Below are 13,008 nucleotides of genomic sequence, written 5' to 3'. Positions count from 1 at the left end.
ACATAAATGAACGTTAATAATAGTTCTGCTGCAGGATTCACGTACTTCCGATTTCGCTAATTTAGTCAAATATTCTACATATATACATTGAGATGTCTTTTGTATTATTGCATAAAATAAAATCAGCATTTGCAGACGGCAATCATGTTAATTGTAATAGTAATCAACCAGTTGCTCGGTCAAGTGTGTCGAATCACGTGAACGCATAAAGCAAGGCACCTGTTGTTGTTTAGCTTTTACGAGCAGGGCACGACTTAACGAGTTTTCATCGGTGGAAAATTTGCAGTTTCCGTAGATTTTCGTCACACGATAGCCGCACTTATGACTTTCGTCACGAAAAATCATTAGAGCCATAACAAACTGTGTCGCATTCATCGGCAATGCGATGATACAATTTCCTATGCTCTCTAGAATGTGTCACGCGAGACACGATCGATACTATTAGGTATACTGTGTACGTGGATGGTTTCGTTCTGGAAAATGCGGCTTAAAATAAACATATCGGATATTTTTGTTTTTCAACTATCGAAAATGACAGGGGGAAAATAAACTCAGTGTGCGCCAAAGTGACACGTTTGCTACGTCTCGAATTTCCCGATCATCAAAAAGGATACATTTTCTCGTGTTGTAATCCACGCAAAATAAAAACAATGATTTTGAGCGTTTATGCTATAGGAAATGAAATAACGTAAACGGTGTTGAAATAAAACCACTTTATATAAAAAAAACTACAATGTAGATTCATTTTAGCATATTCGATTGAATTTAAAATGAAATTGAAAATTGGTATTTTTAGGTTTCAATCCTTGTTTTGAAGAATAATAATATTTTTTTCCTTATTATTTACAACAATATAGGTATAAATTAATACAACTAAATGTAAAAATTTTCATATAATGGATATAAAAAGGCAAGCAAAGGAAAGCATATTTATATTTATATAAAAAATCTACTTCATGTAAAATGATAAAATTATAAAGATTGGATATGGGAAGAAAAAATATATATCTTTTAAAACTTCAATATTAATTTTTAGTGTAAAATTGAATATTCTGATATTTGTTGTGCGACTTCAAAAAATGGTTAAGTTGTAGCTTCTTCAAATCAATACACATTGTTTCTGTATTAACAAATATTATATATTTGATTAAATATTTGTAATAGTTTAATTGATAAAAAAGCTTGATATTTTATTGATAGTTTTTATATATTTTTTTAATCACAGTTCAAACATTGCAATAGCATGAATATTTTAATCTAAATATTTTATGATTGAGTCACATGCTAAAAAGCTTATTTTTTGTATGATGATAATAATACAATGCCTTGATAAAATAAATGTATATTTTTACTTAAATACTGTTAGGCACTTATACCTTTACATACATAGAATTATATTTCTCTTTTGAAAAATAATACCATTGTATGTATTTTATCGGTATTATACATACAAGAGGATCAAACAACATAAACAAAATTGAGTTTTCATGTGCGTCTTAAAATATACATAATACGTCTTTCATAACAAATTCCATAAGAAGAAAATCAAAAAAGATAGAGCCTTATATATTTCTAAATTTAGTTGCATAAATTAATATACTGTCTTTTGAATATTTAAACATTCTACATGATATGATTTCTCTAACGAGCATAATGACATTGACGTTAAAAGTACATTAGGCCCTTGAATCAATCTAAATTATATATTGAAATATTCGCTAATGAAATTGGAAAACGCATGTTTGTGTAATACTCAGAACATATAAAAGGGATCAACACATTTTGTTTGTCAAAGGTAATGCGAGTTTTCATTTTCATCGCATAAAGAGAGAATGTGTACCCGTATTCTATTTTATATTATTTTTATCAATTTAATTCTGGGTTGGCTCCTTGCTTTATCGAATCGGATGCCAAACAAATATTTCGCGTCGGCTGCGTATTAAGCCCAAGGGCCAGGGGCGTACAAGTCGAAGGGCGCGCAACCTCCTGAGCCGTATTCCGGAATAGGGCCATAAACCAAAATTAGACGACAATAAAACACGTAACCTTCTTTCATCTTCCTCCACCTACGACGATGAATGCTTCGTCCAAATTACCTCCCCCTTCCTCCATTCGCAGGGTCTCCCTCCCACCCCTCTGCTGGGCCTCCCTTTCTTGGGAGACCGTATAAGGGCGAGTTTTGCGCGGAAGCCGCAAGATCAACACATCCCCGCATAAAGGATCGGAGCCGTACAAACAGAATAAAGAAATAAAGACGAGAGAGCGTCCTCATGAAATATTTAAACTGCGTTTTGTGACCGTCTCATAATTAAAAAAGACTCTCCGAAAATATATTATTGCCTGTCTGTTTGACGAGGAGATGAATTCGAAATATGAAATTTCCGCGCGAACGTTTCGTATGATATACGTAATATCGCATAATGCTCGACTTGTAAAAGTTGCCAAGTTTCCGACCGGTGAATCTCCAAGATTCCAATATATGTATGTATAAAGGTATTGAATGGCGTAGGTATTCGCAAGATAATGTTATTTAATCATATTTGATTTATGTAGTTGTGGGATACTACTTTACAAGACAAAAACACGAGACGTATCTTATAATTTATGTGAGAAACTATATGTAAGTAAAATCATTTTATGCCCGAAGATCTCCTGTTTATAGTTTTATATGGAAATTAATACGAGGTTCATTTGATCGAATGTTTTTGCTCGAAAGTGATTTTAGCAAATTTTGAACTTACTTCATAAATACATACGAGTATGTGAGTATAAAATTCATATAGAAAACTGTTACATAATTTGTTTGAAATTAATTTTCCCCCACTGAATTAAATTGAAATTAAATTAATTCAACACATTTTTAAAATATTGTATCCACCGTTGTTAAAGACAAGATAATTCGATATTTTTTTAAATATATGTATGTTTGCATGTTTTTGCTTAACCTTTTAACAATAGATATATTTGGGCAAAATTTAAATGCTCGGCCATAGTGGCGTATTAAGGTAATATTATGTAATATGTAAATAAAGAAACATAACATACATATGAACGTACATATGAGCTGTTACATATATTTGAAAGTGGCGGAAGTTTAATTTTCAGCTCTAAAAACACTATTTCAGTGTGATTCAGGTTAAATATAATGTTTCGCGTTTAACCCTTTGAATGCTGATGTCTTTTCTGTTGAAAGCCCGTCACGCTGAAAATTTCGCCAACATTTCCGACTAGAATTATTTAGAAATCCAATAGAAAGCAGGTATAAAAATTGAAGCTAATACAAACAAACCCTAGATCACTACCGCCGAGGATTTCGAGGATTGTAAAGGTGTGTTTAGACTCTCTAATATATCTTGCAATCATATAAAATAAACAAAAGAAGTATATTACTGAATGTATTTTTCCAAAACAAGTTCCATCTTCTTCATTGTTGTTAAAATGTGATGCTCACAATCTATGTAAATGCCAAACCACAATCTAAAATACTCAGTAGTTAGCGATTTCCATCGTTAAATTCTGCTATGGTTATAAATTCAGAAATTCCAGTGTAAACCAGTCTTAATATACGTTGACAAATGAATGACACGGTTTATACCACCTTTTTCAATGCAATTTTTTTTCAATGCTACCTGGAAAAGCTTAGCAGGTAGGATTCTTGTTTAATTTGTACATGCCAAAAATACAACGCCTGTCGGCGTTAATGTTTTGCGAAATATTTCTCGAAAATATAATGACTCATTTATTTAGTGGTCCTTAATATGCCGATTTTTCTCGTAATAATCGTTATCTCGTAGTAGTCGTAATTACCTTAACAGAGTTTTTTCCGTAGTTTTTTGGTTATAATGATAGAATTTGTTTTTGACAGATGACGTATGTACATAACCTCAGACTTTGCCATACGCATGACAAAAGTTTGTCTCCGGTGAATTCTCAATTAATAGGGCTCTTCGTATTTACCCAATAAATAAACAAATTAAAATAGTTTGTAAATAATGATTACATAAAATTGTAAATATTTAAAAATAAAGTTCTGTAAAACTAAAACGTAAAAATAAAATAGTAAAAAAAAAAGTTTTTAAGAACAAGCCTCTTCTACATTTTGTTTATAAAATTAAGTTATTGGTTGCTCAAAGATATTGGACTGAAGTTTAATTGTAATACATATGAGCCGTCTAGTTTCAAAACCAGATAAGTCAGTTTTTAGAAATTTTTCCAGAACAAGGAAAAACTTATAACTAGCATAATTTTAATTTTGATTTTTTTAAATATTTTATATAAACTGGTAGATAGATGTTTACATCCTTGACTGTATTTTCACTTTTGACCAATAACTACGAGACTTATCTGATTTTGAAACAAACCATGACTTTAGCTAAGTAATTCAATAGGATGTAAATTGATTTGAACTTTCTTACTAGGCCAACATGGATCCGTATTTTGACCTAACAAAAATAACATAAAATGAAAATTGAAAAAAATGGATCTATCTGGTTTTGAAACTAGACGGCTTATATGTACATACAATATTCTTCAAGCTAAACAATGCTTTATTATGAGGTTTGTCCTCTAGTTATTATTTAATGAATATTGTTAATTAATAAACGCATATATTTATGTATTTCCAATAGATTTTTTTAATAGATATATTTTTTTTAATAGTTTGTTTTTAATAGATACATATGTGTAATTCAAATTTAATAATTACATGAAACGTGTCAAATAGTTTTTGTAGTAGGGCGGTTAAAAATATTCAGAAAATTAATTAATTCTATATTACAAAAATAAAAAAGCAAATATTATAAAAAAAAAAACAAAATGTAAATATCATTAATTAAATAATTTTGAAAACATTGTTTTTAATTACCATTCGTGAATTCGTCCACCGCAGACGATGGTGATTGACTGACAGAGTTGCTGCTTCTCGTCCGTCGACCTGTAAAAAGTTCACCATCGAAAATTTCAAAACGCAATCAAATTGGTTTTCATACAAAAACAACTTCCACAATTCAACGGAACATAGTGGCTATTTAAAATTTTAATTAAAACGTAGCAGAAATTCGCAAAGATCGATTCGTCCGCGTCAAAAATGAACGCGCGAGAGCGGGCCTTGATTTACGACCTTTCACTTCTGGAAGCTCGGCTAACTGAGCGATATGGCCGTGTGTTTTTGGCCTGCAGCCGAACGCTGAATACTAACAAATCGCGAAACGTAAATCAAAAACTCGCGATTTTTTTAAAAACCCTCCGTGCGATTTAGCGTAATTGTCCTTTTGTGTCCTTTGATGTGTCCGGTCTCGGGCGCCGAGACGAAAGGGTTAGCGTTACTCTATATAAGGGCGAGGGGTTTTTAGCCTGGAACCCGTCCCATGGGGGTGGTTTTTTTTTCTTCTCTTTATTTTATTTTTTTGTACTAGTTCAGGACCGTTTTTTTCAATGAATTCGTTCAATGGTTAATGCAGGGCCGAACCTCGTAACGTTCCGGCTCGTCTGACCCTTTCGTGGCTATTTAAAACGCATAAACAGAGGGCTCTCCGAAGCTCATTCACGCCTGACAGGCGGAAGGCTTTCGAAGCTTTCGGTCAATGGCTTAAAGCTCCAGCTGAGAAAGGACGCGCGAGTGTAAAGAGAAATTCAAAAAAGCTCGCATTCGGACTTTTCCCCCTTGTAGTCAATGAAAAACTGTAGAATCGTAGTTTTTTACGTTTTTAAGTCGAACTATGTACTTATATGGAAGTTTGCTCGCTGAAGTAGACTAATTTGGGAAAGGTGTTTGCTTAGATTGATTTAATTTATATAATATTCAAGTACAGCTTGATATGATATTTGGATAGTGATTGATTTTTCAACACATTAATGCCTACTTTTATTTGAAATAGTATAAATATAGATATACTAGTGAATAGCCCGATGAAATATCATCGTATGGGTATAAAATTATTATATACCCGTATAAAACTAAAAAAAAAAATCCGGAAACGGAACCGTTATTTTCGTAGACTCTCATAGATAGTTTTCAATTCTTTGTTTGTAATAATTTTCAATTCTTAAAGTTAACGTTAACAAGATGTTAATTAAAGTTAACAAAATGTAATATTTTCCGACTATACCCAAATGGTCATTGACCTCGTAACGTTGAATATTATTATTACACATAACAAATTACGTGCATATACATATTATGTGTATTTACAACACGTATTCTGGGCGAGGATATGGCATGCGGCGCGGGCTCTTGAGAACATTACGTTTGGATCGGAGGGTCCGAGGTTCGATTCCCGGCACCCGCGATGAATGAAATCAATTTTTTTCTCGAATATCGTCAAAATATTAATAATTTAAATTTAAATTTAATTAAAAATAAATATATAAAAAAATGGTTCAAAACCTCGCTAAATGAAATTATTAAAATAACGTATTTTTATATGGCGAGAAGGAATATTTCAATTAATGTTTAAAAAAAAAGGCGAAATGAAGAATTGGATTTGGCGTGATGTCCGTGACCATTAGCTCAATTTAGACCTATATTCAGGCTATTTAGGGTGATAGTCGCGACAAAGTCGTCTTGTCGAAAAATGAATTTATCGATTTTTATCGATTCGTTCATTATGTTCGGCTAGAGTTAGGACACACACACCCATACACACACACCCACACTTACACACACACACACACACACATACACACACACACACACACACCCACACTTACACACACACACACACACACATACACACACACACACACACACATACACATACACACACATACACACACACACACACACACAGATTACCGTCTTTATATATATGATATGTATGTAGTATTTATGTCTGTTTACTGTACATTTTCATTTCCCTTTGTACATATGTACAAAGGGAAACGATATAACTACATAGTACTGAAAAATAAAAAATGAACTATCTACTTGAACGTAAACATATTATGATCAGTTACTATTACAATAGAACCAAAACACACTGTGAACACTCTGCGTTAGGTCATCGACTTTAGAGAGTCTTTAATTAATATTATGTATTAGATGTATTATGAGCATTTATAATAATTGTAAATAGGTTTTTAATCTCTTTTTCCTATTATGCTCTACATTAACATTAGAATAATGTAATACTATGATAACTCACCAAATTTAATTTAAATTGTAAAATAGAAAATGATCAGTAGATGAGTAGCTATTAAAATAGATATAAGATGTATTGTGAACATAATTTCGTAATAATAAAAAGCATTTAAAAATCAAAATCAAACACTGTGAACATAATTTTTAAACAATAAAAAGGCTAAAATCTAAAATGAAAATAAACATATACGTTTCACATAATATGAATCTTTAATGCTTTATGTATAAATTGATATTTTTAATTTAAAATGATCTATGAATTTAAACTTATTTATTTATAAATATCCAGCTGAAACCGGCATGCGTTGCGATGCCAGAATAAGGCATTCAATTCCCGTTCCCGTTTCAAGTGATTGTTGGAGCTCAAATAACGTCTCTTCAAAGCCGTGTCGTCATAAACCAACTGGTAACGTGGTTACGAACGAACACATTTCTTTGACTACACAATGGCGCTTCAAACTTTTGCGTCGGTAAAATCGTAATTATGAATATTATTATTATGAGGTTTTTTTCCTGTTTTATTTCACAGTAAGCTTCCCAGACATGCATACAACAAATCATGAAAGTTCCATCGTAATCGGTTGAGTGTATCCGAGACAGACAGACAGGCAGACAAACAGACATTCAATTTTATATATACACTAGTGTAGGGCCCGTTGATTTCAACGGGTGGTTTCGAAAATAAATTGAAACTCGAATAAAAATAAAGTTAAAGATATGGAATCGACTGGTTTCGGAAAGACAAAGGCACAAAAAACTGAAAATTATGAAAAAAATGAAAAATATGAAAATAATGAAAAATATGAAAAAAATGAAAAATGAATTTATCGATTTTTATCGATTCATTCATTATGTTCGGCGAGAGTTAGGGCACACACACACACACACACACAGATTACCGTCTTTATATATATATGATATAGAATATTATGTTAGTTCTATTTTTATTTCATTGTTTTCAATTGTTGTATGATGGAACCATCCTTTAAAAGGCTTAGTATTCATTTTATGATATATATGTATGTATACACTTTTATCCAAAGACAATCATTCGTTTTGTAGTTTTGAAATATCACAAAGATGGTATCTTCTCTTGTGTGAGATAATATTTTAGCTTGATAACGTTTAGTTGAAAAAACAAATATGAATGATGTTATTTTCTTTCAAAATATAACAACCCACTTGGTGTCGATGAGGTGGGAGGGAGATTGGGAAAAAAACCTAATTGATTGCGTTGTAAGAAGATAAACGAATTAAAAGGTGGAAAAATGCGAAAGGCTTCGGGCAAATGGATAGAGCGCCCCAGAGCCACAATGGGAAAACCTTTTGTGGAAATTTCACTCGGAAAAACAAGCCGCAGATGGTTTTTGTTTGCGTTTCGGGCTTTTGCCGCGAGAGGCCATGGTCTGCGGTGAAAAAAGACCCCCTTCGCTTTCCCCCAGTTCTCAAAAAAGAAAAAAAAATAGAAATAAAAAAATAAAAGCCCGGAAGAGGATTTGATGTTCGGTGAAAGGGTGTTAGGTGGTACGACTAAAGCGGTGTGTGCAATACGATATAAACATGCACACACTCGCACATACAAAGGCCATGATTCACAATCTAAAATTAGACGACCTTAAAATTGTGTTTTTCAGTCGTACAATTTCAGTGGGTCACCATTCGTGACCACAGACAATATTTCTAATTGAGGCATCGTATTTTTATATTATGGAGAGCGAATAATTTGAATGGTTCTTTTACGATGATTATCATACTACATATATTGCATTCGGGTAAACGCCCCAAGCGATTTAAATATTAAATTCATATTTTATGCAATACTTCAAAATAATTTGCATTAAAATGGTTAGTAGAAAAATACTACTCAGCGCCGTTCAGAATAGTGAAAGTTGGATAAAAAGTTTTATGGTTTTTATTAATAATTCAATTTGCTCCTCTCTTATATTGAAAAACATGAACATTAAATACAATACAAATTCTAAATGTTAATATTAATACACTAAGCAACCAAAAAATTACCAGAGTGGAGACTAATCAATCTTTACTAAGTTTGATCCACTGAATTTGAATATGATAATAATTTTTGTTGGTCCGCGATCATTTACGAGATATAAGCATTTATAAAAATGCGCAATTTTGACAGTTTTTTGGGTTTTGCGGTCTTTAACTCAAGATCTAGTATTGCTGTGCTCAAAGTGAGTATTGGAATCAATAGTCAGATGTTTTTCCTATTGATTGTGATATTTCATTGCTTTAAAATACTTATAATTAATTGTCTAGCGATTTTTTATGTATGGTGGATCGAACCCACTGATTACTTGGTGCTAAACATACACGCTACCATTAAGCCATATATGATGGTTTGAGATTAAAATTGATAGATTTTTGAATTTGTGTCAAAGAGTTTATGTATTTTACATTGAATTAGCTCAAAACATCTATGTACATATGTATGTAAAGAATGGACGGAGAGGCATTCCTTAAATAATGGATGATGATGAAATTAAATTATACATATCCGGCTTTATTATGTTAAAGTTTAGTGTTTTACTACTGTTTGTTAAATCTTTGAGTAGGTTTATTTTATTAGGGTTAATACGCAAATTGTATTACAAGTTTCAATGTTTAAATTACATATAATGTCAAGAATGCCATGTTGAAATTAAATATTTATTGTACAATTGTACATGCAATATGTATATAATATACGTAAGTTGTTTTACGCCTTAGTATTGTACGATCGTGAATTCAAACTTTGCAAAGGATTAAATTGTGTTGCGAAGCACTCGACATTCCCGTCGATGAATTATTTAAAAATTAATGGGTAAGACGTATGATTACCAGTTTTCAAACGAGATACGTTGAAAGCAAAGTTGGAATGCGACAGCAGCGAGGAACGCAAGGAAATATAGTAGGTAGTTGTAGGCAAAGCAAAGAGCGCTATGCGAACAATTTTCTCTGGAAACTCAGACAAAGGGAAAGAAAAACGTATAAATAAACAGGCGAGGTGAAAGGATAGAGGGGGAGAGGTGGAGGTAAATATGGAAATAAATTTAGTATCGAACGACTCTATTCTCATATATTTTGTAATAGGGAAAAGGTAAAATTGACCGTATTCAAACAGGAAATACCCCAACCACTGTCTAAAACAGTAAACATGCAACAATGAAATAGATTCTCGACTACGCAATTGCATTTTTACAAACCTCCTTTACGTTTCACTTACGATTAAAATTCAGGAAAAATTTGCCTCTTATCCGATCGTTTTCATACTTTGCCATATTGCTCATTTTGGTCATCAATGTAAGTAAATGAATCCTTCGCCATTACGATGGTACAAAAATATCGTGTAAGACGCGTTTGAAAACGTTCCCACGAAAAAGTGCTTGACGTTTATCCAGCGTTTGTTTAGACTATTCTCACTTTTCGCCATGTCAGATTTCAATTATTTAAACGCCTATAACTTTTTCTTTTTTCACTCTATATTTTATAAAATTTGCTTTATAGGTTCTCATTATCTCTAATATATAAATATTCATAGTTTTAACTCTCATATGTATATATATATATATATATATATATATATATATATATATATATATATATATATATATATATATATATATATAAATTTCAAATTTGGCATATAGCCTCTATATATCGATTTACGGCCAAATGTGTCAGATCTGACATTTCACAGCTAGAACAACATCTTTTAACTGAGCGTTATCTGTGAGATAAGTATTCAATAAGAAGTTATGTTGTATCTAATTGTTAATATCATTTATCAAACAGTTTTCCACCAACACACAAAGTTGGCCGCATTTGACGTTTAACCCATAACCTCAAATTTCAGTTGTTTCTTCCTCCAAAACAAACTTTATAACCAATACAGGCTTAATATATGTATGTACACAGATCAAACACTGATAGTTTTATTTTTAGTTGTCAGCTGATTTTTATGTATAGCAATTATAATAAGAGACGGGAAACGTTTGACCGGCTCTGGCTAAACGTTTTCACATATCGGTTCCCAAGGCAACGTATAGTGTCTGAATTCCTCGGTTCATGGGTTTATTTATGGTTCGAGACGGATGCGATTTTCATGGGAGTTCGCTTGCTCCTTTGCCAGCCTTATTTTCCCGTGTCACGTCAAAGGGGAAAGATTTCCCGGCGATTTTCTTTTATTGTGATACAACACGCTGCATCGCGCGTAAGATACCACCAGTTCACATCCCACTCTGTATTTATGCAATACAATGCCACGAGAGATACGTGATCATTAAAACAGTATTACTTGGAAATCATCCCTGTGGGGGTTTCGGGGAAAATCCCCGAGTCGAAGCACAAATTGCTTCAATAGGAAAATTAAGCGTCGGAATACATAATTACAAAGGATGCATTTGCGTACGGAGCGAGAAAATACGAAGTGGCTCCTTTTTTTTCTCGCATCCCGGCTCTGCCCATCCTCCCTATTATTATGTTCGGTAATAAAGAAGATAAAATGTATAAAAGCCCCCCCTACTTTACCTCTACCTCATTCCCGTCGGTTTGACTTTCAGAAACGGTTCGCGTTAAGCTATCTCATTTTTCTTTTTTGCTAACTACAGGACAACATCGTCATTTCCACCTCGAATAACTTTACCGTCTCCTTATCCTTATTTGATTATGTCGATGTAAATAAAAGCGAGTGAGTCGGTAAAATTCGCGTAAAGCGAAACTTTCGCATATGGGAATGGACACCGGTTTTATTTATGGTTTTACTTTGAAGTGTCTTATCGGAATTTGCGAATTTTTATTAATCACGCAGTCGAACTGTAATCGGCGCACCTTCTTGAACAATGTCTCAGAATCAATATTAATACAATATCAATTTGAAACAAGTGATATTAAATATTTTATGACAACTAATAATGCAAAATCGATCAGCACTCACTGCTATAAATAATATGATATATGTATTGAAGCAAATATTTTATATGAAGGACTCGTAGAATGGAGATATATTGCTTATGCAATGTTATAAATTTATTAAGCATTTTATTATATAATAATATAATAGCCAGCATCATAGCTCGGTCGTTAAGCTTCTGCTTAACACCGAGAGGCACCGGGTTCGATCCCATGAGCTGACCTCGATTGAAAAGAATTTATTCTAAGTATTTTCTGTAATACTGCTGGTCAGACTTTGATATATGACCCCAGGTCGATCGTTTCTTATCAGATTTTGCCAATTTTTTTTTGATTTCATTGTTGAAACGGTTCCCGATTAAAAAATAGCTAAAAACCTTTCTACCTACTATGCCACCATTATTTAAGTATGATTAATGAACAATAAAATCTATGTACAATTCATAGATGATGTCTCGTTAATTTGCGAGTTTTCTTAATTCAACGACTTGGGTAATAAAAATGCTGTATTGTTTGTAATTGGCCAGAAAGGCGCATTGGGGTTTACCTGTAAGGCCTTCCTGGTACAAAATGTAATAAAAAATAAACAATGATCAGATTTAAATTTGCAAACTCTGATAAGAAATGATCGATTTCGAGTAACAAATACCCCCAAATCTAACCAGCAGTATAGCGAATCGAACCCACTGTTCACATGGTGCTAAACATACACGCTACCATTAAGCCATAGTACTGGCTACATATGTATATTTATATTAAGGATATCAGATTCATATATTTGAACAAAATTGGCGCGTAAAGTCCGACAAACGAATCGCAAAATGGAGACCCGCGACGATGCGATATTCTTCGTTAGCATTTCAAAAGGAGGTTTCGAAGCAAATCTAAAAATTTATTCGGGCAACAATGGCCACGGTCGTATTTTAGTTGTCCGCGGTTTCGGTTTGTGTTTCTCCGTA

At 32.7% G+C, this 13,008-nt stretch overlaps 1 protein-coding gene across 2 annotated transcripts in view; it reads right to left on the bottom strand.

Moving 5' to 3' along the window:
* The window catches only part of LOC143910287 (lachesin-like), a 52,582-nt gene that overhangs the window by 21,911 nt on the left and 17,663 nt on the right, over positions 1–13,008 (bottom strand). For both annotated transcript variants that reach the window (XM_077428691.1, XM_077428690.1), the window contains exon 3: positions 4,865–4,933. In XM_077428691.1, coding sequence (XP_077284817.1) covers positions 4,865–4,933 — 69 coding nt within the window. The remainder of the gene's footprint in view (positions 1–4,864; positions 4,934–13,008) is intronic.

Source organism: Arctopsyche grandis, chromosome 4 (assembly GCF_051622035.1).
Source record: "Arctopsyche grandis isolate Sample6627 chromosome 4, ASM5162203v2, whole genome shotgun sequence".
Classification (NCBI taxonomy): Eukaryota; Metazoa; Arthropoda; class Insecta; order Trichoptera; family Hydropsychidae; genus Arctopsyche; species Arctopsyche grandis.
This window is presented reverse-complemented; position numbering and strand designations above follow the sequence as displayed.